The sequence below is a fragment of the Mchenga conophoros genome, linkage group LG2, assembly GCF_057382185.1.
Source record: "Mchenga conophoros isolate Kocher_MC1m ecotype Shallow Benthic linkage group LG2, M_conophoros_male_GT1.1, whole genome shotgun sequence".
Taxonomy (NCBI): Eukaryota; Metazoa; Chordata; class Actinopteri; order Cichliformes; family Cichlidae; genus Mchenga; species Mchenga conophoros.
Genome location: NC_140527.1, coordinates 26554116 through 26581382, shown reverse-complemented (window position 1 = coordinate 26581382; position 27267 = coordinate 26554116). Strand labels below are relative to the sequence as shown.

General features: G+C 40.3%; 1 protein-coding gene across 6 annotated transcripts in view; it reads right to left on the bottom strand.

Moving 5' to 3' along the window:
• Positions 1-27267, bottom strand: part of ankhd1 (ankyrin repeat and KH domain containing 1) — a 32978-nt gene that overhangs the window by 4288 nt on the left and 1423 nt on the right. For 2 of the 6 annotated variants that reach the window (XM_085290670.1, XM_085290679.1), the window contains exons 2-32: positions 25169-25322; positions 11117-11273; positions 10808-10970; positions 10535-10682; positions 10218-10451; positions 9707-9801; positions 8930-9085; positions 8529-8610; positions 8193-8384; positions 7984-8093; positions 7608-7695; positions 7094-7221; positions 6837-6980; positions 6597-6699; positions 6199-6461; positions 5745-6026; positions 5224-5641; positions 4967-5106; positions 4752-4863; positions 4490-4635; positions 4263-4405; positions 3967-4180; positions 2936-3111; positions 2532-2694; positions 2346-2441; positions 2141-2257; positions 1882-2050; positions 1564-1763; positions 1114-1466; positions 826-978; positions 447-596 (exon numbers count right to left, since the gene is read on the bottom strand). In XM_085290670.1, coding sequence (XP_085146796.1) covers positions 447-596; positions 826-978; positions 1114-1466; positions 1564-1763; positions 1882-2050; positions 2141-2257; positions 2346-2441; positions 2532-2694; positions 2936-3111; positions 3967-4180; positions 4263-4405; positions 4490-4635; positions 4752-4863; positions 4967-5106; positions 5224-5641; positions 5745-6026; positions 6199-6461; positions 6597-6699; positions 6837-6980; positions 7094-7221; positions 7608-7695; positions 7984-8093; positions 8193-8384; positions 8529-8610; positions 8930-9085; positions 9707-9801; positions 10218-10451; positions 10535-10682; positions 10808-10970; positions 11117-11273; positions 25169-25322 — 5249 coding nt within the window. The remainder of the gene's footprint in view (positions 1-446; positions 597-825; positions 979-1113; positions 1467-1563; positions 1764-1881; positions 2051-2140; positions 2258-2345; positions 2442-2531; positions 2695-2935; positions 3112-3966; positions 4181-4262; positions 4406-4489; positions 4636-4751; positions 4864-4966; positions 5107-5223; positions 5642-5744; positions 6027-6198; positions 6462-6596; positions 6700-6836; positions 6981-7093; positions 7222-7607; positions 7696-7983; positions 8094-8192; positions 8385-8528; positions 8611-8929; positions 9086-9706; positions 9802-10217; positions 10452-10534; positions 10683-10807; positions 10971-11116; positions 11274-25168; positions 25323-27267) is intronic. The other 4 variants (XM_085290686.1, XM_085290713.1, XM_085290696.1 and 1 more) reach the window with 3 other exon arrangements.

Here is a 27267-nt window from a genome sequence, read left to right as displayed (position 1 = left end):
CCTTAAGCATCCATGATGTGAATAAAGAGCAGTAAACCTATTAAAGAGGCTGACCCATACTTTCAAAATAGCATGGATGTTCATATGTAGCAATAGAGGCAAAGCTGTTTTGCAGGCTATGTAGAGGTATACAGGCAAGCTTTGCATACGTTCAATCCCAAAATATGCTTCTTGCCTTTATTCTGAAAAAACGCAATGTCTTGCAAAGACTCCTTATATGATATCTCACTCTTCCACCTCCGCTTTGTGAACTGGGAGTATCTTGAGGAAAATACTAGCAAAAGAAAATCTGCATATTTCGCACATTAAATGTCAGATCTGTATTTTGTCATGCCCCCCCCCAAAAAAAATAAAAAATAAAAAAATAAAAAGGCTTCATATACCAGTCCATCTGATATAATTTAGCTGTAATGGCTTTGTAGTCCAGCAGAGGGTGCTGCTTTTACCTTATAGTGATCATCCTCTCTCCATTCTTGTCCTTCTGCTTGTCCACGTCAATGTGAGCTCCTGTCACATCTTGGATGGCTGTTATGTTGCAGCCTCCTCGACCCATGATCCGAGACACAACGGACGCTGGTACAGAAAGCTTCTTTGATCTTCAAAAGAACACGTGAAATGATGATATTAATGTTTGTACTATAGCTGTCTCTTAATTCAATCAAAAAACATGCAATCATTGGCTTTGTGTGCAAGCAATGCCTTGCCTTAAGATGTATACATAATAATATAATAAAAGAAAAAAGTAAAATTTGACAATGGGGAGAACAAAAAAGTAAGTATTGCTATTGATAATTTGCACACGTCGAGTCAAACTCATAAACTGACCTTCTGACGACTTCCTTCCAACCTTCTTCTCTTTTCTGGCCTCTCTTTGGACTCGTGAGGCTGAGCTTACTGTTGGGTGAGGTGACAGGAAGAGCCATGGTCTTGAACGGGGAGGGCAGGGAGTTGGTGGTGGAGTCGCTTGCATCTGCAGCTCTGGAACCAGACAGACTGTTTGCTTACAGACATGATAGGACGCAACAAAGTAGTAGTTGTTATGTCTAAAGATCCAAAGTTACACACAAAAGTACATGTCAAACAACAAACGTGCCCGCTCGATCAGAGACTCACTTTTGCGTTGGTTTTGAGATGGAGACTGTGACTTTGTTTTCCACTTTGCCGTCACTCTGCGTCTGGGAACTGTGTCTCTTCTCTGGGCCGGACAGGAGGGCCTGGACTGCTCCTGAGGAGGGGGCAGAGGAAGAAGAGGACGACGAGGAAGAGGAGGAGGAGGTGCCGGAGGAGGTGAGGTCAGGGAGGTAGTTGAGTTCCTGACTCTTGCTCCCACTGCTGCTGCTCTCACTGGCACAGTCGGTGCTATCCAAGGGGTCAGAATCACTGTTGCCGCCTGCCACTCCCCCACCCCCACCCCGTGGCTCGCCGTGGATCTTGTTCTTGTCAGCTTTGTGCTGTGCTAGTGCAACCTGTTAAGAAATGCATACATTTGGTCATTTCCCCCTCTTCAATCTTTAGGATAAGCTGGAGATGAAAACAGGGCAGATTAAAAAGAGTAGTGCTCACCTGCGGATCTTGCAATATGATGGGTTCATTGGGCACCGAATCCTTGGTCTTGTTCTTTTTGTTCTTCCGATTGGTGCTTGGGGTAGTGGCCACACTCGCTCGCTTCTTACTAAAAGCTGTAGTGAAAGTGGTGGAGGTGGCAGATATACCAATGGTGGTGGTGGTAGTTGCACTCGGAGGTTCAATTGGAACCTCTGCTTCTGAGGAAGGCGAAGGGTAAAATTCAGGCATTAGGAAGAATCGGGCCACAAGATTCTAGTTAAAATGTATCCAAGTCATGAAAATACTTTTGAGTTAAAAGTTTCAATGAAACAATACCTTCAGCAGAATCCTCCTTCTGCTCCTGCATCTCAAATGTCTCCTCCTTGGTTTTCTGCCCCTCCTCTTCCTCCTGTTTCCTCTTCTGCTCCTCCTTCTTCTTCTTGCGTTTCTCCTTCCTCTTCTCACGCTTGGCAGCCAGAGCCTGCTTCTTGCTCTCCTCTCGAGACTGCAAGAGTCATAAAATCTCTTTTTATCTATGCCTTTTATTCAAAATGCTTTTACCTCCTAAAACACTATCACATGTGACTGAAATTACCTTCTCCAAGTCTAACTCCTTGAGGAGAATGGTAGCGTTCTTGTTGGCCTCGGCAGCCTGCTGGTCTTTAGCTTTGACAATGGTCTCCATGCACTGGTGACACTTCTTCAGCAGCTCCTGCAGGGTCACATTTGGAGTTTTAGCTCTGCATATTCCTCTAAAGGTTCTGTAGGTGACTACTAACTGAAATGCAAACAATACCTACCTTGTCAGCAATGGTGGCGATATATCTCATGCACTCAATATCTGACGGGAACTGGTTGACCTCCTTCACAAGATACTGCACCACCTTCACGTGACCCTGAAATTTTAAGTAAAGAATTAGTAACTGCAGTCGTCCTAAAGTGCAGCAGAACAAAGCAACGTTCTTAGGTCTTCTTCAACTGCGCACCTTACGAAAAGCAGCCATGAGCGGGGTGATCTTTCGGTTGTCAGCAGCATCTACATCAGCACTGGCGTGCACCAGGAGCTGGACCACGTCAAAATGACCACCATTCGCTGCCAGCCAGAGGGGAGTGTTCCCTTTCTTGTTTCGTACGTCAATATGCGCACCTCTGAAATAAGACAGAATTGTTGCCTTCATCAGTTAATGAAAGCCACCTTGCTAATGAGGTTAGAAGACAGAACACAATTTATGGCAAGCATCTGGTTTTTAAAAGCAAAAACAAGAAAGAAAAAAAAAAACCAGAAAGAGCGTGGCTTAAAACATCTGCTTCACTAAGAAATAAACTTGCATTCAACCCAATTCCCTTAAATGATGAATCACAGTGAGATTTAACTCAAAACAGTCCTCACCTGTTGATGAGCAGCTCACAGAACTTGTAGTGGCCCTTGTCGGCAGCAATGGTGAGAGCAGTATCTCTGGATGAAGGAACAGGGGGAGCGTTGACATCGGCGCCTTTGTCCAGCAGCACTCGGCCCACCTCTGCATAACCTCCTGATGCTGCCTCCATCAGCGGGGTAAGACCAGTCTGTTTAAACCGATCAGTTATTAAGAAGGCCAAGAGGGTAACCCGAAAGGATAAAAATAGTGTTTGTATCGTCCAATAATTCATACATGACACGGAGTCAGTGGGAGAAGTTAGGGGGCTTAAGGTTGTATAATAAACAGGTTGTGTAGTCAGCACACACCATTATGTCAAGCTCTGTAAAAGGATGGATATAAGTATAATAAGTAAATCCTAGCTCAACCATGGTGAAGATAATTGGTGGGTCAACCAGTCCCAAAAAATTACTTCCCACCTTCTTTTGTAATTATTTTTTACTATTTTACAAACATCATAGGATAAGGAAAAGAAGAATTTAAGGATTTAACAAAAGAAACGTGTACTGGTGCCGGGACTGAGTCTGCTATGATGAAACTCAGGTCCTGAAATGGGACCAAAAACTCATCCCAAATAGTTTAATCAGTCTATTCTTATTGGATTGTTTAATCCATTTTACATACAAAGAAAAATGTCACTTCATTGCTCAGATTTTAAACAAACAGGAACATAAATGGTGAAATGCTTGTGATGGTTGATTTTTGTTCCATCTACTCCTAGTTCCTCAACTCTGCCTTTAGATCATCTGTAATTAAAGTAAAATATATATAGATGATTTCTTTTGTCGTCTCATTTCCATTCTTAAACCATGTTCATTTTGCTAAAGAAGGCAATGAAGGAAGCACTAAATAACTTCTCTTATTATTAAGCTAATTCAACCAGCTCTTATTAAGGTGTCCCTGCAGATACTTCACAGTGCACTCGACTCAGAAACCTCCCTGAGATATTTGACTTTCTGAATGTGGCAGCAGAGTCCTGCTATATGTGATCACGAGTCTTCACCTTAGCACGATGCTCTACGTTGGCCTTGCGATCTAGCAGCAGACTGACGACCTCAGCCCGCCCCTGAAAGCAGGCTAGGGTCAGAGCTGTGTTTCTGTTGGTCTCAATCTGGGCATTGATGTCTGAACCCATATCCAGCAACAGCTTCACTGCTGGCACATGACCGTTCATAGCTGCCAGCATCAAAGGAGAGATTCCCAGCTTACTGCCAGTCCTGAAAAGAGTGAAATAGAGTCTTTAGAAAAGAAGCGTAAAACAGAGAAAATGCTACATGTATGGTATCAGTTGTTGCTCACCTGGAGTTAATCTCGGCACCAGCATTGAGGAGTATTTTGATGATGTTGACATAACCCCCAGAGGCAGCCAGGCTGAGAGGCGTGTAGTCTGAGACATTGCGGTGTTCCTTATTGGCTCCCCGCAGCAGCAGCAACTCAACAACCTTACCAACATGGATGATAATGGTGTTAGCGGCAGGAGTATAGGAATGTCATGACTGTGAGAGTAAACTGAAACAGTTTTATACCTCCTGGCGTCCCCCAGAGCAGGCCAGGGAGAGGGGTGTGTCTTTGGTTCTCTCTGATTGAGCCTCAATATCACCCCCTTTGTCCAGGAGTACCTCAACCACGCCTACATGGCCAGCAGTGGCAGCCAGGATCAGCGGCGTAAAGCCTGTAGAGAACAGAAATAATGAGTCCTTTGTTAAATGAAACTATTTTGAATTAAAATTAAACTCTAACCCTCCAGACTGCCATACTATCAGAAGACTAATCATCTTTCTAAGATACCTTTTTTATCCCGGTGCTCAATGTTGGCTCCCCGTGAAATCAGGACAGACACAAGCTCCTCGTGTCCTCCTGCACACGCCAGCGTCAGGGCCGTATCATGATTACTCTCCGTCTGTGAAGAAAACACTCTCTCTTAACAGGGCATATTACTTTTTACATAAATGTATTAACTTGGATTATCACAATATGTATACTGTCATGTCAAACTGGCTTACATGTGCGTCTATGTCAACAGAGGGGTAAAGGGGTAGGACTGAAGGGGGAGAAGCGATGTTTGCGGGCGTCTGTGTGGGCGGCTGGGAAAGGGGTGTGGGTGAAGATGTAGTGTTCAGCATGGGCACGCGGCTGCTCACAGCTGCAAGAAAGAAACAAAAACAAATGTAAGCACCACCTCCAAAAAAAAGGAAAAACAAAACTTTGTAGAGCACAGTCTCGCATCTCACACCCAACAGTTAAACTTCTGAGTACTTGCCTGCCATGATGTCGTCCAGTGTGTCTGTGAGCGTCTGTGCAGGTGTAGCTACCAAGAGCCCATCTGGAGCCTGTTGAGGTATCATTCCTGGGCTTAACCCAGCCAGCTGCTGACCCTGCTGCTGCCCCAACATCTGCTGCCCTACTAGTACCCTCTGCAGCTCTGGACTGGTACTTCCTGGGTAGTCTGCAGGGTTGTAGTCTGGCAGAGGTTGGATAGGAACGAAGGCTGCCTGAAGAGGGGGAGGAGGCGGCTGGGGCTGGGTCTGTGGCGAAGGGGGAAGAGGCGGCTGCTGTCGTGACTGCGACCCATCCCTGTGACCCATGATTGTGTCCACCTGAGGAAGCTTGGGGTAATCATCCTCTTCTCCATCTGGTTCTTCCTCTGAGCCCTCTTCATCATCATCATCTTCCTCTTCCTGAAAGAATACAGAGAGCATATTAAGTCTCTCGGATCTGTTAGGACAGTGCTAGGGAACAAACATTATTCAAACAAAGAAAACAAATACAAAAAAAATTCACCTCTTCGACGTCATCCTCCGGCTCTTCCTGTTCCCCATCTTTGCTTGTCTCCTCGTCCTTGTCAGAGCCACTGTGTACTTGTGCACCCGGTGTGGTGAGAAGAGGCACTGGAACAGACGATGCACATCCAGGCCCCGGGCCCGGACCCTGGCTCTGTCCAGCCTCCTGCTGCTCTAAGCCCTTTGCCTCCATGTACTCTTTGGTGAACTGTTGCTGTGTTTTCAGCTGCAGCTGACGCTCCACCTTCTGCAGCTCCTTCAAGATTTTCTTTTTCTTCTGAACCTAAGGAAGAGTCACATCCTTGTTTGACTAACTTGTGATATGTTGTTATGCATACGGGGGGGGGGGGGGGGGGGGGGGGGGGGGCACTGAAGGGTCAATTAGCTTACAAGTTAAAGGCTACCTAACTTAAGATCAAAATGAGACCACATCTTAAGTGGATGATGGATTATACCTGCTCCTCTCGGCTCTTCTTCAGCTCCTCAATCTTGTCTTTGGTGAGCGGCTCCCCCTGAATGAGTTCTAGCGACTCTAGCTGGGCTTTCTCAATAGCGCTAATTCTCTGGCCCAGTTCATTCAGCTTTCCCTCCGTCTCCTCCACAATGCACTCTAGGGGCTGGCACAAGTGGAAGGGTGGCAGAGGCTCTGCTTCAGGTCCCCGGCCAACAGAGCTGGGGACACCGGGCTGAAGGGCTGCTTGTCTCTGTTTGGACACGCCTGAATTTGAACAAAACACATCAAAGATGTTGAGATTTAAAAATGGCAAAATAAATATATCTACAGCTCAGTGAAGTGTGCACTTTGTAAGTAGAACCTTTTAAGTATACCGAGCGGGTACCTAGGACAGTTTACCTTTACTAGAGACGGGAGGGGGCGTAGCGATGTTTGATGGGGTTCTGTCTGGCTCCTGAGGGGGCACTACCATGGCGAGAGCTTGGAATGGGACACGAGGAACCTGTTATGACAGAGGATATGTTGTGTTAAAGCAATGGAAAAAAGAAAGAAAACAGCCATGCTTGCAAAAATGTTAGTTAAAAAAGAAAATAAAATAAAAAAAAGGGGGGGGGGGGGTTATCATGTTGCTGCATATACCTGAGAGGCATCTTGCGATGGGGGAGTGAGTTGGGAGAGGTCCGGGGCTGGGACAGACAGGATGTTGTTGGGGTAATCCAACAGGTAGGAAACCACATTGGTGTGGCCACCCTTAGCAGCTTCTATCAACATGGTTGAGCCATCCTACAAAGAAAAAACATGGCATGTTTTTCTCTATCAGCATTATCATTAAACACATGCAAATGAGCATAATCGTTATTAAAGCAGCTGGTGTTAATCCAGACTGGGTGCATTACTTTGAGTCTGTGAGTAGGATCCGCCCCATGCGCCAGCAGCAGCTCCACCACAGCCAAATGTCCTCCAGCACAGGCCAGAGAAACCACCGTGTGATCATTATTGGCAGTGGCTCTGTTCACATTAGCACCTAACACAGACAAAGACAAATGTATATATTATAAGAGTAATGATAATGCATATCTACAGCCAGATATTCAATAATGGGGTTCATCATTAACCTGGACACAATAACAATTGCTGGTCTTCCACTTTAAGCGTAATGGTGGAAAAAACAATTTTCAGGTGAAATTTTAAACTTCTCATACCTTCATGCAATGAAATAAACTATGATTAATTGAAGTGAATAAATTAAGTGACAGATGTGCAGAAAAAAACAAACAAAACAAAACCCTCCCATATAAACGATCTACTTCCCCTTTCAAGAGAGGCAATTCTCTGACTCTACAGGTTAGATATGCATTTTTCCCCCCTCAAATACCTGTATTTAAATCCAAGAGCTACTCAGTTACGCACCTTTGCTGATAAGAAACTGCACTGTACAGAGATGCCCTGCCCTCGCTGCCTTCATTAAGGGCGTCCGTCCCCCTTCAGACTCATGCTCCTAAAGGAAAAAGATGAAGTGGATTTGTTGAGTTCAACACAGAAGTTAAACAAAATGGCTATAATCTGTATTCATCTTGAAAACTGCTGCTGTAGGTGCAGGTTCTACAAGGTCAAGGTCTTGCTTCACACAATAGAAGATGCTCAGTTCAATCAATATACATTTACACACAAAAAACTTTTACACATCTTTTCTTGCCCCGCTGTCACTTGAACCAATGTAAATACTTTTTTTTTTTAAAGCAGGGCAAATCATAAGTGACTAAGAGGATTTAAGAGTACGGCGTACCAAATTGGCTCCAGCCTGCAGTAGCACGTCTGCCACATCAGTGTGTCCGTTCTCACACGCATACGTCAGTGCTGTATCGCCAGTTGCCGTCGTGGCATGAACATTTGCTCCTGAACGAGAAAAAGTTACAGGAGTGTGAGCTCAAGAGTCTAAGACATTTTTGATGTGTCTTTTCTTTCTACCATTGCTGCATCTTCTTCCTTGCCCACCTGCAGCCAGTAGGTACTTCACCAATTCCAGATGGCCTTCTTGTGCAGCTTCCATTAGCGGGGTAGAGCAGCCCAGCTCAATGTCTGCCCCTGCCTTAATGAGGAAGTCAGCCACTTCTAAAAAGCCTCCACAACATGCTAGGGTCAAAGCGGTCTCCTGGGTTTCCTCTGTCTGGGCATTGATGTTAGCACCTAGACGACAGAGCAAGACCAGTTTTGTTATATTCAGCTACTAAAATGGGAAAACAATGATAACAGACTGTGATCATGTCAAAATTGTTAGTTGTTTTTGTTTTTTTTATGGTGTTTCAGAGATGCAAGAACAAATGCTGCTACCTTGAGCCAGCAGCAGTGCTACCATCTCCTCATGGCCTTCTCTGGCTGCCTCCATCAGGGGAGTGTAGCCCTCATCATTAACCTGGACACAAACAGAAGCATCATCAGATCAGAAAACATAAGGGTGAAAATGACTCGCAGGTTACACGGACACAACCCTGACTTGTGTTTATGTGGATAGAAATTGTCATCCAACTGCATTTAGCCAGTTACATCAATGTTGTCATTTACATTTTAGATAACAGTGAAAAATTAGCCGTTTTCCAATTTTGGAAGCAAACACTTTTGTTTAAAAAGGACCGACACTTTTTGGTTTGGAGCATTTATAGTATATCTTCACAGCAAATGTATCTACAGCTATACAATTTTTTTCCATTTTGTTTTAGTGTATCTTTGCATACCTCCTCCAAGTTGGCTCCTCTCTCTATAAGCAAGGCTGCCAGCTCCACATGTCCTCCACAAGCTGCCAGGGTAAGGGGCGACTCAAAGGAATCAGCTGGCATGTTGACTTGCGCGCCGCTGTCCAACAGCAGCCGTGCCACCTCCACATGGCCATCCTGGGACAGCGAGACACACAGAGAATATAGAGATAAGCACCTGAATAAATACACGTATCAATTTCTAGTCAAGCTACATGAATTTAAACCATCAATTTGAAAAAGTGTTTAAAACGAGAAAGTAGTGACATTTTAGCAGACTGATGAAAGAGGCATCTAAAAACATTGCTGTACATTTCCATCGACAATAGCACAATTAATGTTTACAGAAAACTGCACACCCCTTCCACAATTATTTAGCACGACTGATCTGCAAACAAGATAAAAACCAATTAGCACAGGGGAGATGGTGTAAATTATTAAAATCTTCTTTCAGTCCACTTTTCTCCCACTTAACCATGCGAGTACCCAACCATTAGCAGAACTCTGTTGGGTTTGGACACTGAATAAGACCCGCTGTTATGTTTCTGATGTTATTTTTTTTCAAATTTAATATTAAAGTTTATTTTGTTTGAGCTGTACTGAGACACAAAAGGGAGTCTAAGATATATAAAGCAATTCATTCTTGACCATGCCGATTACTTCAACGTATGTACTGTCTGTTTATAGTTACAAATACAAAGTCATAACAAGTGGTTTGAGGTGTGAAATGTGAAGTGAGGTTTTAGGTCAGATGCTTACCATGCAGGCCTCCATCAGTGCCGTATGCATCTCATCCGTTTTGTGTTCCTGGTCTGCTCCGGCCTCCAAGAGAAAACGCACCATATCCAAGTGACCTGCAGAGGACAAACAAAATCAATGTAATTAATCTTTTACAGGCCTTTGGACAAGGTTATGGGAGTAGCCTGCCACTGGGGGAAAGTAACAAGTTAGATCAGTTCAGAGTCGACTGCAAGTACGCCAATTTTACTGATCTTAAGATGTAGACTTTTTTTAAAAAACATTTCATTAAAATGAAAAATAAAATAACCAGCTGAATTTTAAAGAGTAGCTGACTGTTAGGATAGCTAACAGAACTTATGTAAGAGCTTTATTTTACAACAGTATTAGCCCAAGTCTTTGTAACGAGGGCGCTAAATTGCATAACAACTAAAAAAAAGTAAAAGGACAATGCGCATTTATTCCTTTCTAAAAATAAACCCTCAACATAAAAACTAACCTAGGGATACAAGTTCCATACTTAAGTACTGACCTTTGTAGCATGCAAGTGTGAGAGCACTCTCCTTGAACTCATTGGAGTGTGTGTTGATGCCAGCGCCATACTCCAATAGTACCCTGGCCACTTCTACGTGGCCAGCACTGGCCGCCTCCATGAGAGGTGTGTGTCCGTTCTCGTTGTGGTCCTCAATGTTAGCACCCTCTTTGAGCAGCACCTTCACCACATCCACGAAGCCACCGGCACATGCATACGTCAAAGCTGTGTTGCCTGAAAGACAAAAGTGAGATTATACCGTGTGTTTTGAAGTCACATTAAATGGTTTATAAATAGAGAAGTTAAAGTAGTCTTACCAGTAGAGGACTGGGCATTGACATCTGCCCCATGGACAAGTAGTAGTTTGACAATGTCCACATAACCTCCACTGGCAGCAGCCATGAGTGGTGTTATATCCCCCTTGATGCCCCTGTCCTCCACATTGGCATGCATAGCCAACAAAACCTAAGAATAGAAAACAGAAGAAGAAAAAAAACGTAAATATATATTCATAGGCTTGTCAAAGGAATACAGCCCCTTAAGTATTTAGCAGGAACTTAATCTGGACACCAATCTAACCTCTTCCATACCTGTGCAAGTTCATAATAGCCAGCCGAGCAGGCGAGACACAGCAAGCTCTCCCCTTCCTCCGTGTGCTCATTGACGCTCCGGCCCTCATCCAGCAATTTGCGCACGGCGTTGACATCCCCATCCGAACACGCCTCTGCTAAACTACGGCTGAAAATAACCAGACTGCTACAATTACTGCCACTGTGGCAGGTGAACACACGCACCCCTCACAACAACACAATTACTTCCAGGCAGCAAAGAGACACACACGCATGCTCATAGGTATTGTTTATGAAGCAGTGAGTTGATGGTGTGAGCGAGATACATACTTGTCTGCTTGGCCGGCATTGAGTGTGTTTTCAGCTCTCATCCGGGTGAGGGCGGCTGCGGCCTCGTCCAGGGCACAACTCACAGATGACGTCAGTCGCCGTAGCACCTCGGGGTCTGCAAAAGCTTTACCATCGGCAGTGGACAGTTTACCGATGCCTGCCGAACACCAAAAGGGCAGAGGTGCATAGGGCAATGCAAACCACAGGGGAGCACAACCACACCAGACCAGATGAAGAAGCAAGTCCAGTCCAGCAAATCCAATCCAGGGTTAGTAGCAGCAAACACAAAGAGGGAAAAAAATCAATAAAGAAAAAAATAAAATAAAAATTTAAAAATGAATAGGGAAAAAAAAAAAAAAAAAAAAAAAAAAATCACACAGAAAACACAAGCATTTGTTAATGTGGCTTAATATATCTTTTTTCAATAAACCACCTAAGAGTCGCAATTTCTTTATCAAATAGTAAGGTACACAATAAAAGGGGAATATTGGGAGTATCTACTGTGCTGTGCAAAAGTCTCAAGTCAGTCTTCATTTCTTTATGTTGGGCTAGGAAAACGGGAAAAAGGTGCAGCGATTTATTGAGATGTACAAACATAACAAATAGTTTTGTACAAATCTAACGAGTTTTTAAGTCAGTATTTGCCATTTTTTCCCCCAACACAGCCGGAACCCTTAGTCAGGCTTTCCGTAAGTAGTCTTCATTAATAGTTCTTGAAGGACATTCAAATCTCTTCTTTGGAGGAAAACAAATCCTCTGTAAAACAATCAGGTACAAGTACTGGCCAATGTCAAACGGAGCCATTTAGAAAGCCTGGAGACCTATTGCTCAAGATTATTTAAAAATAAAATATATTTTAAAAAAAATTTAAAAAAAAAAAATGACACGACACTTTGGCTCATTGGAAACAAAATAAAAAGAAATGACTTGAGACGTTTGCACAGTACTTCAGTAGTTCAGAACAATAATACCAGTGAAATGAAGCTGTTGTATACACCAAGGCTCAAAGGTTTGGAGTCAAAATTTTGCAGTTTTCCTTAAGTCATTAAATGAACTGCATTGTAACACTGCTGAGAAATTCTGATATTTACTGAATATAATTTTGCCGTAAAGACAAGCTTCTTGAAAATGACTTCAAGTTAAATTAGTTTAATATTAATGTGCACTTCCTGTATGTTACAGTCTAGCGTCCTACAATAGGACTGACAATTAGCATTACTTTGGTGGTGATTTCATTATAACAATACCAGCAAACTGGTGTTTTATTAAAACAAGTAGTTTGGAAATAAAACTTTTCTTGTTCAAATCTCACACTTTCCTAGACACATTTCCTCTGCCTTGACTGACAGATGGACCGATCTCAGAATTGATGTGCTTCAATACTTCAAGGTTAAATAATGAACATGAAAATAAGATCCTTTCTCTTCTTTTCATGCTTATTTAAATATTTTAGCACGTTCAGATTCGTTCCAAACTTTTGATCAGTAGTGTATACGAACCAATGTAGATTCAAGCTGTTAATGTTCGAAGAGAAAACTGTCTCATCCTGTGTGAATTATAGATGGGTAAAAAGCAGTGACCATGAGAGAAAATGATGTGTTAGGAACAGTGGCCAGCAAGCAAGAGAAGAACTGAAGAAAACAATGCAATATGACAGGAAAAAAAAAAGTCTGTGTGTCTATTTTGGCATGAAAAAGAAGAAAAGTCAATGACCAGAGTGAAAGGCAAGCAGCAGCAAAATGAAAACAACTGCTTTTGCTAATGACCTACAGAGGAAGATCTCTCAAAGGAAAACAATGAACATTTCCAAACCAGCAAACCACTTGTGAGAGGAGTAACAGTGTGCATTTTAGAAAGAAAGAAAAAAAAAAAAAAAAGGGAAAAAAATAAATAAAGTTGGCTTTAAACCTTTCGGCCTCAACTTCAACCCATCCATTAACCAGGCACAAGACAGCTTCAGTCCTTAAGGTTGTGTTTTCTCACCACTGACTCGGGCTAAACTTAGCACCGCTCTCAGACAAAGATTTCACAACAGTCTCATATGCACAAGCAAAGAGGTCAAGGAAGTTGATCATTAATGTTTTACTTTATCGTGTTTTTCCTCAGAGAACACAAGCACTTCATTCACTAAACAGGAATAAATAGGTTAGATATCAGCCGTCACCAAATCCCCTCTCCTGTGTATAATCCTCTACATATAACTACCAAACAGAGCAGGAAGTAGTGAATGAGTCAAGAATTTCAGTCACAACATCAATTTAAAAGACCTTCACTGTGTTTACACATAAGCACTTGTTCCTGCTCAGCTCCACCTACAACTCTGCCATGTTTACACGTACAACACCATCTATCTTTTATCGTGTTAAACTAAAATAAAATTTATCAGGACAAGTGTATATACACCAAATGCCTACTGAAAACATAACTGGCACCGACACCAGTCTAACAGGAATCATTCTTGAAGCATTTACGTGCAATGAAATGAACAACTAGATCAAAATGTAAGCTATCCTAACAATACGTCAGACGAAACCATTAGTACCATTTCAGAGAAAATGAGTTGCCTTCTAGGTAAAAACCAACCAATAATACTGCTGGTAAGCGCTGGCTAATAACTTAGTGTAATATTTTGTGGCCATTAATTACATGTGAGCAACCCGCCCTTCCCCTCATTTAAGAGGTCTTAATGTAGAATTAAACTAGCTAGTGAGAGCCAGAGATCTTAAAAATCTCAGAATGGGATGAGCATGAGCTCATCTTAATGTTGTTAAACTAAGCAGACACTCTAGTTTAGACCACTTATTTCTTTGTGTGTTTAGGTACGTAAACTTTAAGTCAACTTACTTCAAATGAACATTTAATTGCATGTCATTCGTTATTTCATGAACTTTCATTTGCAGTACCAGTAAAGTCTCTGGTGTCTGGGTAATGTGGAATAAGAGCAGCCACTAATCTATTAAAACCAGTTTTTCAGTATAATGCTTGAGTGCAAAATCATGGTGGCTCTCGTGTAGGAGGGGGAAAAAAGGATCAAGTAACTGCCAAGACATGACAAAGGGGCAGGAACTGAATCTGAGGATGTAAGTGTAATAAACTAGGCTTTGTATTTGCAACAGCATCATGAAAGCAAGCTCTTTTGATATAATTTTCCCCACACAGAGCAACAAGGAAACCCCAGACAGAAAATGAAAGGGTTTCAACTCTTAAAAAGTACACAACGGGATAATTGCTAGAAACAATTATGTTTTGATAAACTGGTGATCCCAAAAGTGCTGCTGCAATCCTGAGACTTTCCAACAGGAGCGCTCTGGAAAAAAAAGGTCTACACACATTTAGTTCTAAGGAATAATTTAATTTAAAATCTAACTTTATTATAAAAGAATTTGATAAACAGTTTTAAATGATTCTTATGTGATATGTGTATCATGTATAATATTTATTGTAACCTTTTGTCCACTAGACAACTTTCACCATTCACCAACTGACTTTTCCCCCTCTACAATGGATTTAAAAAAATAAAAATAAAAAATAAAAAAAAAATTGGTGCATTCCTACGTGGTCACTTCACTTTCATTTGCTAAGCTCAACCACTGCCACCACTCATGAAATAGTAGATGTGCAAGTCAATTTTTGATAAAAAATACTGACACTTAGGACTAGGGCTGTTCGATATAACAATATATATCGGATGACGATATAAAAACGTCTATCGTTTCATTTTACGCTATGGTTTGTTTCGTGGTGTCGCAAAATAAACTGTTTACGGCAATATATTTTCATCGTTTTGATGGTCACTGTAGTGGCTATATTAAGTTCTCTCTTTCTCTTGTATTTAATATAACCACACTAAGGACGGACAAGGGCCTGTTTTTATGGGTCGTCATTAGTAACAACGACGGTAAAACCATCGCATGTCCGCTTGTTTATTTTCCCCATAAACCTTTCACAATAAAGCTCAAGATCCTGTTGACACTTTTCAAAATAAATGGAATCACGTGAAAAAGTATTGACGGATGAAAAGCCAAAACAAACCTTAGACTCAAACGTTAGAACAGGCTTTTCCCTGCAGCACGCCGTGTAATAAATACAAAGAAAACGGGGGCCGTTACAACCTATGTCTAAAAATGTGTAGTTTCATGCATCGGTTAAAACACTCGACTCCAGGTACATGACGCCCAGCTGGAAACACTTCACCTACCAGAGATTCACAGAATTTACAGAAAATATAATATTTGTGATTTATATCGTTATCGGACGATAGAGGTTTTATATCGGGATATGAGATTTTGGTCATACCGCACAGCCCTACTTAGGACTTGCATAATTCACAATACATGTAGTTCCAATATTCATGGTCTGTGTTTGATGGCACAGTGTGGGGTGGAGAAGATTTTTGAGGATTATGCAGTTTTGCAGACAAAGACAACTGGAGAGCCAACATTCCTGTTATACTTCTTCAAAGTCTGCCGCCTGGGGCGCATGCGCAGTCGTTGCATTGTAATGTAAATTCAACAAGTTGCCGTAATCACAAAAACCTCAGGTAGGCACATAGACGTTTAGATAGACCCTCATGCAACTTACTCATGCCAAAGTTTATGACACTGGGACCTGGGTGGACCCCAGAGTATCAAAATAAAAGTATAATTTCTGCTTTAATCTATGTAGATCCAGAGTTCCATAACAACCTGGTCTTTTTAACAATCATCATCCGTCATTTTGTAGGAATGGGACAGTCACAGATGTTGATATATTCTATACATGTATACTGCATGTGAAAAGAGACTGAGAATCCTGGCTGCCAACACAGCCAAGCAAAAACGCGCCATTCCAATATTGCCAGTTTTTGTTGTCTCAACTGTCTGCAAATCTCAAAACTGTCTGAAAAATTGTGGCTTATTGAACAGTTTCGAATGCTTAAGTTGCCAATATTAACTGACAACATTGCCCCAAACCCTCTCCCAGTAACCCTCTGTGCCACAACTGAAAACTAGAAAAACTAAACAACTAAACTGTTCTGCACAGACACACAGCACCAGAGTACCCTCCACACTGCTGAAACATTCTACATTCCCTATATTTATTTTTATTTATTTACACTTGCCAGAAAGCACAGGAAGCTGCTGTAGTATTCTCCTGAACAACAGGTGTCACCACCAGAACAGCACCAATGTAGGAGGAGAAGAGGTCAAAGCCAAAAGCAAAGACATTTTTTTTTTTTTTTGGGGGGGGGGGGGAATCTTGGCAGAGTCTGTCAACCGACAGAGATACAACATGCCAAGCTACAAAAATTGAGGGGTGCACGACCAGCTGACCTGATACAAAAACAGTGGCAGACACCAGAGGATATGACATCATTTTTCAATGACACCCCCATGCAACAGGGATAAGCATAAAGTGGTATACATCTGGGCAGTCTGCTAGAATAAAAATTTGCCCCTTTAGTGATGCTGGCTAAAGGGCAGAAATAGCACTGTGTAGACTGTGATGGTTAACAGTTTCTTGTAATCCTAATCAAGTTTTTAAATGATATGTTAAATCACTTATGTAGATGCTACAATGACTAAACATCGTTACTAAATCATCACCTCCTCAAGTTAAAAATTGAAAATAAACAAAAGAAATAAAATCAGCTTTTGTGGGCTAATCTAGAAGTTTTGAAAGTTTTAGGAAAATGGCAAAAAAATAAAAAATAAAATAAAAATTTGGACTTGTGTCCAAATCCACTTAGCAGTCAAAGATCACATTAATCCCACAGCATATTAGCTATTATCCCAATACCTGGTGCGTGCGTTAGAGCAGGGCGATATGGCCAAAAATATTTATCACGATATATATTTGAAAATTTGCGATAACGATATAACTGACGATATAATTGATACGAGACAAAATACAACTCCACAACATTACTAGCGCAAAAAGACAACCTATCATTTATTTTCACTTAAACAAGAAGCTGGTTTTTATGTACATTAAAGCTTTATAAAAATGTAACAGTGCAAATGCAAATTCCTTGCTGAACGTTTAACCAAAAGGCATTTCCAGTAGAAATGGGCTGACATATCCTGAGCATAACCATGTATAATATCCACTGAAGTTAAAAAGAGGTGCTTTGCAACATTAAACTGCAGTGTGCAGTACGTATTTTTCGGACCATAAGGTGCACGGGATTATAAGGCACATTAAGCAAAACAAAGCAGTCAGATAAATCAAACTTTATTAAACTCATTCTTCTTGCTTCCTCCACTTCTGTACCATTGATTCATTAATGTTGAATTCTCTGGCAGCTGCTCTATTCCCATGTTGTTGCAGTATATTAATGACTAACCTCGTATTGTGGATGGATTATCTCAGTTGTTCTTCTGACTGAAGATTGGTCCGTTTACAGCATCCTGCCATGCGATTGCATTTGTCTCTAACCATGAGGAACCTTAACGTTAACTTTTATAAGTGGAAAAGTGTTAGTGTTTGTCCTCCAGCTTCACTGTTTATGTTATGCTAACATAGCTGTGTCGCTAGCGATCACGTAGCACATAATTATATACCAGCTAGCCCAACTTCAGTAACCCTACAAACGTCACTGCTGTTTAGTTTCCTGTCTTCATTTATGTTGGAAGTGATAGCAGAGCTGTACGTTTGATTTTTTTCAGAAATCTCTCAGTCCGAACATGCAATATCATGCTTAGGTAACTAGCGAAACTAGCGAGCTAACTTCCGCTAGCTTCTAACTCCGTTAAATGTAATACATTTTGTTTTCATGGATGCCTGGAAGTTAAACTTCATAGTTACACCTGGTAAAGCAGCAATGCTGATCGTTTTATTAAAGATGAAAGAATTTAGACAGTTTTTAACTCTTAGTGATGCTGCAGTGTTCGTTTGACCTGAAGTATACGGAGTTTAGGACCCAGATTACTCCCAGATTTAAGGGCATCTTAGTCCGACGGCCGCTTGCATGTTCTGCAAAAAAATGTGCTTTGTCGTGTATCTGACGGACAAACACCAAACCAGTTCCACATCACTGAAGTTGCACCATTTTTACAAACCAATTCTGGTTCATCTGTTTCACTCAACAATCGGCCATGTGCGTATGAAAACAAAGGCACTGCGCATGCGCGTTTTACTCATATTCTATCGCGATATTTCATTTTCCTATCGTAGCCTAACATTATACCGGTATTACCGTGAACGGTATAATATGGCCCAGCCCTAGCGTGCGTGCATGCACGCATAGACGCAACCCTCTAGACCTGTGGCTACTAACTGTGATAGGCAGAACCTACCTCTGATTTTAGACCAAGTGTGCACTCAGCAAGGTAATTCATAATGTGCCTGAGCACATTTTACCCCTTGATTCCAGTTCATTTGTCTAGTGTGCCTGCTGTGTAGTGGGCTGACTCAAGGTATACATGTAGTAACCAAGCCCAAACTTGGAGCACCAACACCCTCCTCAACAACAGCTGCCTCCATGTAAAATCAGTTCTATTAAATCTAAAAGTTCTATAAGAGAACAGCAGTCCAAAAGAAAATGCCCCACTTTAGCCCTGAAATACATTCCTTAGTTGCCATCTTTGTGCTTTGCAGCAGTGTTTCTTTTAGGCTGTGTGCATAAAAGAAGAAATGCAAGAGGTGGGAACTGAAATGCTGAGAAAAAGTGAAGTGTACTTGGGACCCAGATTGTTAAACACTGTGTGAGGGCAGGCCTGTAGGGGGGTTGGGAGGGGTTGACAATCTTGTCCTGGCACAGTACAAGAAAACCACAACTGATGTAAGTAAACCCTGTTTAATCTAGCCTGACTCATAACTAGCAACTCCTATTTAAACTCTGGACCCAACTACAGTGATGACTTTACAGAGGCTGTGGCTTCATGCGGTTAAAGGTACTTCTGACACAGACATTTCCACATTAAGGGGCCACAAGGCCATCTTCTTAAAGGAAAAGGCTGAGCTGGTAGCATGAATCACTGTCACCACACACATTCAGAGGCCACAATTTCTACTGCACATCATGTTTGTTACTTTTACACCAAGCTTTGTTCAAGTTTTCAACATACAGTGTGTTACCTTGACTCTCTGAAGGATACAGGAACAATTTTTCCTACCCATATAAGACAGCCCAAGTTACATTTTTGCAGCAGTACTGATGGTTATCAAAGCCAAGCACAGCCAGTGCATGCAAGCGTGCATGACTGCTGAATGCTTATTAGAGCACTTCAATCAAGGCTTGAGCATCCGTTTTCCTCATTGGATCCAGCTTATGCTATACTGAATTCACATCAAACTCAAAATAAAGGTATCCATCATTATTTCGTCATATGTAACAGATAGGCCTTAGTCTAACAATGCGCCTCATTCAGTTTAATACACTGTAAAATTACAGTCAATAGATTTGCATCTTTAAAAAAACAAAAAACAAAACAAAATAAGAGACAACAAATAAAGCAGCTCATTATCTTGCTGCTTAAACAGAAGTCAGCCTAAGCACTTCAAACTTGGGCATCGCTGTAAACAAACTCAAGGTAACCTTCACACATTGCAGCCCGTCCCATGTTCCAAATGGTTTTCCACATAATCCACATTTTTTGCATAGCCTTTCCAGAGAACTCCGGATGTGACATAACTACAACGCCACAGGATGAACTGATCTTGATCCCATCCTGAGTCAAACAACTGGATCAGGTATCTGTGTCAGCAGGTAAATAAATGTGGACGATTTATTAAGTTCAGCTATATGCTCTGTTTACTATGTCACGGGTCAGAAGCAGTGTATGGGGCGCTAGCAAAAGAGCTAACATAGCATAGAAGAAGCCAAGAACAAAGCTTTAGGATTTTGGAGGCATTTCACAACAGCTACCTCTACAGATTTCCTCTGTTTATTAATAACAGACTTTGAATTAACCACAAACTGGAGTCAAGACCTACATCCAACAGTAACAATACATTCCTGCCACTCACCTGTTCTCACTTTTAGTGTCTTAATGTTCAGTTTAACATTTGCTAATAAGGTTTTATTGCCACCCAATTATCATTGGGTGGCATGATAATTTTTTATTTTTATTAAAAGGCACAATGGTTATTTAAGAGTCTGGCAGTTTCACAGTAACCTGGTATCATTGTTATTAAATATTTCTGCGCAAGTAGATATTAATAGTTTTTATATATAATAAGATATATAATAAACAAAATAACATTAAAAACTTTAATGCCATAACAGCCGAATTAAACAGAACAGGAATATCAAACCTTTTATTCCTGGCTTTAGAGTCAGTTATATGTACGGACACTTTGTTGCCTCCGTTTCTAAACAAAGCCGACACATGCCTCCTTAGCATTCACTTCCACTGCAACACCAAAGTGTAGCTTTGAAACAATTACCATGTGAACTTATACTTCCAGATTTTGTTGCACAAACTATTCGATTGTTTGAAAAAAAAAAAAAAAACAACACCTGTTAGGTTCATGTAATGTGTTATCTTTACCTCACCTAGTACCCTGTTGCTGTGACATCAAAAACATAGCAAAATATTTTTCTTTACTGAAAAAGTCTGAGTGTTGTGGGGTTTTTTGTTTGTTTGTTTTTTAAACTTCACTTGCAGTCCCTCTTCATCTGCCGTTACTTTTCTAAAAAGAGCAAACCTTTAAACTGCTAGCAAACTGATGCTACCTAGCATGTTACTTGTGCAGTTCTTCAAATTATGTTACCAAATTGTTGTACTGGCTGCCCTGTTAAAGATTCTGCCACCCAGTAGTTATTATTTGAACAATTTCTTACATCATGTGACTCAAACAGTGAGAAACAAGGGTGAATTTTAAATTTTATGCAGGCAAGAAGAAAAGCTGGGGAAAGTTGAGTTGGGCTTCAAAAACACTTTTCTTTTTTTTTTACATCTAGCATTAAGATCAACTTGCAAAAGGTCAGTGAGCTGATTTGATAGAAAACAAACAATAGCATGCCACTGACACTTAACTTTGCAGGAATAAAAATTCTGTGTAATTAAAAATTCAAAATAAAATTAAAAAAAATATAAAGTATTTGAAATGACTCAACATTCACTGGAAACTAAAGAAATATCTTACTTTGACAATTTATCAGTTAGGTTTGTCAATGTACAACTGCTATGAATTTAGGGGATTTTATGACATGTAGTACAGAAATGTTTCTTTGAGTGTGCCAAGACTGGGAAAAAAAAACAACAACAACAACTACTGAACATTACAAACATGAAACAACATTGTTGTAGAAATCATTACTTGGGTTTAGGAAAACTTCAGAAAACGTGTCACTATGAACTCAGTTCAGTTCATTGCAAATTCGAATTAAAGCACTATTGTGCTTCTATTCATTTAAGATGGACTATATGAATGAAGTGAATATCAAGGAATCTGCCCCACAGTCTGCAAAATCAAAGTGTGGAAATAGAGGACATATCATTTGGGCTGAAGACAAGAGGGTCTCTAAGGTTGCAGTAGTGCCCATCTGTAAACATCCTGCTTCCCTAACTACGACTCTGTTTTCTCAGGTTACAATTGTTTGGTTGTTGTTGTTGTTTATTTTTTCACTACATCTACATTAAGAAGTAAAGAGAAAGGGAGATATTACGCAAGTACATACAAGTATGGCTACTGGTAACAGTAGCCTTCATTTATAATCCATGTGCAACTTGTCTTACACCATGCATTTCTTGTAATTAAGTCTGAGCATTTACAGTCTCTATAAAACATAACACAAAACAAGGAACATTTAATTAAAATTACAGAAACAATTGTTAATGTAGTTATTAAAATAATCCGAATTTGCCAGCAAGATATTTAACCTGATCAAACATTTATTTCATGTTTGCATATGACATCCCTGCAGGACTCAACCATGTATGCTTAGCATAAATTATTACTATGTCACAACTAGTAAAGCTAGTTCAATTTACTTAGGAGGGGTGTAAAATTCTCCTGATCAACAGCTCGGTTCAACTCATTTTTAGGCTATGGTTTGGTTTACAGTTTGCTAAACGTTAGAAAAGTGGGTAATATTTTAACTGCTGAACGATAACAGAAGTCATATGTCCAGTTCACTCTTTAACTGTTTACATTTACTACAACGTTTTAACAGCTCCAAAAGGCAAACTTGCATACCATTATACTGTGGACACTTTTGAAGCCATTTCTCATATGCAATCACTAATTTACCAAACCACAAAAAATCCTTTTTTTTTTTAAAGTATGTATGTATGTATGTATGTATGTATGTATGTATGTATGTATGTATGTATGTATGTATGTATGTATGTATAAATAAAGTTATATTTGGCCAAAATTAATTAGGGGTAAGATTACGGTTGTCAAAATGATACTCAGATATTAAATCAATACTAAAACTATTATCAAATTACAACATTTATTTGTAACTATATCAATACAGACAGTGGTGTTTTGTCTCCAGCTGACACACGACGCCACTGTGGCCAGATAGACACACAGCTCCTCCCCTCACTAATAGCTGAAGAAGTTAACTTTCACAACGCTTTAGGAGGACTTTAAAGGGGTCAATAAAGCTCCTGTTTCACCAACATGTAAGCAGTAAACAGTGATCTTAAATCTTAACCTGGCCAAGGCACATATTAGCCACATAACTATTAGCAATTACCCAATAACCACATTGGCCATCTGCTGTCATTAATTCAGCAGCTAGAAAACCGTGGGTTACGGATGGAATATTGAGCCTTGACAGAGCTAATTAAGGACACGTGCAGAATTTGGGTTGCTGAATGTGCAGAGCATTTTTGCAGAGTGTGGAGAACTAATCTGAGCAAATAAAGAGCAGCTAAATTAGATGGGTTTCAATTCTGGAGCGCAGAGCTGAGGATGTAAGGAGATCCAGACTAACGCAGAGCAGTGTGAACAGTGAATGAGAGAGAGGCTGGAGGCAGATGTTTGACATAATGGAAAAAAATACAGCAACATAACTTGACCCCCCACCCCCCTCCTAAAATAGAATTAAAATGTTTTTAAAAAAAAAAATTAAAAAAAAAAAACCCAGTATGGTGACCGCCATATTTTTTGATGGTAAGGTAGACTGTCACTGTTTGTCTACTTAATAGAACACTTTTCTTCGCCTCAATTTAAGCAAGCAGAACTGATAACATTTGCTGCCTAGCTCCAACATTGACATTATTGTTTTATAATTAACCATAGCCAGTCTTAATGACAACAGATGGCTAAGGTGACTATCAGAAAATACCTAACAGTTTAACAGTTAATGTTAAAATGTGAGCTGACCAGGTTAACATTTATGGCAACTGTTTCATACATCAATATTAATGAAATGGGAGCTTTATTGACCTCTCAAAATTCCTCCAAAAGAATTGGGAACATCCACTATTTCAGCTACTTGTGATAAGAGGTCCTGTGTGCAGGTGTCAACAAGAGGTGGCAAAGATGGCACTGTAGGCATCGATGCTTTTGCAACTAAGTATCAATTCTGACAGCTTTGTTTAGTCTCCATCCAGATGGCTACAGCGGTGAAACAAAGTTTGGCTTCTTTTTTTTTTTTTAAATGTTATATCAATCCCTTTGTTAGGAACGTAATAAAACCTTGACAACGGCAGCAGTAGTTTTAGGCACAACACCAGGGCTATTTTTTTAGGTTTTGCTCTACATGGTATAATTTATATACCTGAAATCTTTGGTACCAGATTTGTTGAAAAGGTTATACCAGACTGTTTGGGCACATTACAAAAAAAAAAAAACAAACAAAAAAAAAACAAACAAAAAAAAACACAAGCTAAGGAAGATAAGGTCATATCTATTAAATAATTTAATTTGTTATCACAATCCACAGCAATGGACTGGAAAATAAGAATATTATTTCCCATATATCAGACTTAGTTTCAAAGTGCATATATCTTTATCAAACACTGTGCAAACTGCTGCTCTTTTCTCCCCATTTAGGGCATTTCAGACTATATCCAAACAAATGTATTTTCAATTCAAAACTTAGCAGCTGTCAGTGAACACCGTTGTGTTTGCGGTATCCTATCTTGTTTACACTTGGAAGAGCTTTCCAAAAATTCCACTTCTAGTGAGCCGAGTTTCCGTGTGAGTGACATAGCAAAATGCATTGAAAATGCTACATATACTTTCCTATGTGTGGACAACATGTAAAACAAATAGGAAAAACTCCAAATAAGCCCAAATAATAAATCCATACCAACATATTTAGATATATTTTGCAATAAACAACAGCCTAAGTCAATATTCCACCAATCTCACCAGACACTTGGCATCTTTGTGGATGGTCTTGACAGGTTTGGTATTTGGCTAGTTTGCTCATGCAGGGAATGAAAGGAGGCTGTACAGATCTTTATGCCACAATCATTTCACATAAACGCTACTCCTCTCAGCTAATCTATATAAAAACAATACAAATAAGCTAACAAATCAATGAAAACATAAATAAACAACTTATTTTTCATTATTGTACATGGTTGTAGAGATCTCAAGTAAACCAGTAACGCGAGTTACTAGCTGTACTGTTTAGACCGGCCAGAGAGAAAGGGGAATAGAATGAGATTAGCCATTAGCTGTTCAACACAAGCTCTGTGCATGCTGTGGAGGCTCAAGCGTGTTCCAGTGTTAATCTGCATGGTAATGTTCACGTGCCCAAACGAAGCCAGGACACCCAGCCCTAATGGATTAATCTACACAGACCTTCTTACTCTGAGATTACAAGTTCTAATTGAACTAATTTATCCAAATCACTTTCAAACTATCTGCTGATATGACACTTACAGAACCGACAGTTTCTCCTTATTACAATTTCAGGCCTTAAAAAAAACAAACAAACAAACATTTAAAAAACATAAGGCCTCCACTTTTAAATGCCTGGGAATGGATTATGGAAAAAGACTGAGGTAGAAAGGTGTGGTTTGCTGGTTCTGTATGTTGAAGCACAAATTAAAACAGGTTGTATAAAAATGGGTGTGGTTAATGACATACTGATTGATTACATATTAATATTTGTCAAGAATTATGGCGAGCTGAGTTCAGACAATGCAGTCATACCTGCAGCTTCCAGTAAAGCTTCAAGTCTGGCCTGTGTCTCTGGATCAACTGTTCTCAAATCTACTCCATCTGTAGCGCTGGACAAAAGTAACTCTGACGCTGTCTTCATAATGGGGTTATCCAGGTCCTCCTGGTCCAGAATGAATGACTCCACCTGGGAGAGACAGGTAAGGGTCAGCAACAAAATCTTTTCCCCACTGAGAGCTAGTTTATGATACCATTTGGATTGCAGGCCATTAATTAAAGAGTATCAAATCTATATCAGGTTAGTATTTATAAAAATACAAAAAGGCAAAAGGAAAATAAGAAATTACACTACTGAAAACATTATTTACATTACTCTGTATAAAAAGCGGCCGTACGCATACAAATGCACCACCTATAAAAAGACCAGGCATGTGGCTCTTGTTTATTTATGGTTTCTCTCAACAGAGGGAAAGCAAAAAGGAGCACAAGGATAAGAGTCAAAGCACAGGAAGTGCTACGGCCGGGAATTACAGCCCCTAAACACACACACGGATTCAGCTGAGAGTCAGCTGCCCAAGCAGAGCTCTACAACCTCATACCTGAGCTTTGGCTCTCAGATATCATAGTCTGTACTACAGAGTTTCTTTCACAAAATAAAAAAAGTTTTTGTTTTAAAAAAGAAGGGGATCAATGAAATATTTTTGTAAATGTGACTACAGCACAAGGCTAAATTGGATCTACAGTCACATATATTACTGAAAAACAGAAATTAAAGGTCAAAATGAAAAAAAGATTGTTTTTCATCTGCTCACATTTGAAAATGTATACTCCTCTATCCATAACCATTAATGAGTATGACAAATCACAGATATAAACAAATAACCTATACAAATAACTAAGAAAAAAATAATAAAGCGTCTTTTTTTAAGTCAGACTTTGACAGCTGGATGTTTAATTCTGTTTGCATCTTCAAAGTAACATCTTAACTGTATCCAGATAGCTGTGGAAATGATTTTGTTAAAAAGCAGGTGAAGTAAACAAAACTGTCTGAACACCAACATGGGATATATAAATAATCTGTGCAGGGCTTCATGCAAGGGGATTCATTGCATTTGATCAAGTATTTATGGTACAGTAGGTCTGGTATACAGATTACCTACTAACCAATATAAATACCACAAACATTACCTCAGACAGAGAGACTACCAGGAAAGGTATGATTCTAAATATGATCTTGAATAAATTACTGGTCATTTTCAAACAACCCCCAGCAAAACCTGAGAAAGAACCAATATCTCTATGTCCACACACACAAGCTGCAGCAGACTTTCGGGGTCTGGTCCAGAGAGAAACTGTTGTGAGGGAGTCAGCATTCAGCAATGTGGAGGAATTCAGCTATATGAAAGGAGTGCAGTGCACAACAGTCCATGGGGGATGTAGTTCTACAGAGGCCTTTATCATCAACAATGGGTATCACTCTTCAGTATTAATGAACTACAGTTCCCAGTGTTGGTATCCACAGAGCTGGAAAGGCCTAGAATGGCATCTACTTAATCCTGGGGCTCAGATTTTTGCTACTACCCAGTGCAGCGTGTTCTCCACAGGAGTGAAACACCACAACAAATGCTCCCTTTCAGCCTTATAAAGTAGACTGGGTGAGCAAGAAAACATGATTGCAATGACATGCCTTTGCAATTTGAGGCAAGTGACAAATTAAATATTTTTTTCTGCCGCTGCTACACAGCTGAGCTAATGTTCAGGCAAAAACAGCAGGATATATTGACAGCTGGATGAGCTAACACCCTCACTTGTCTATCAAAGGTGTAGCAGTGTGTCTTAGACAGAGAATCCACTGGTCACATACTAGCCATCCATAAACAAGACAGCTCCACAGGTCCAGTGCTCCTTGGTGCAGGTTCGTTGAACACCAAGAACTTTTCAATGGAAGCGTTTTTTTAAATAGTACAAACTACCGTACACTAACCCTCAAGTTGCCATGAAAAAAGTCACATGGACATCTGACAAGTTTGTGCAAATCAAGCAGTCTAACAACTTCCATTTCAGTGTCTGCTGCTGTCATACGATATGGTAAACTCAATTATATGGGAACAGTAAAGCTGCAAAGTCTCATA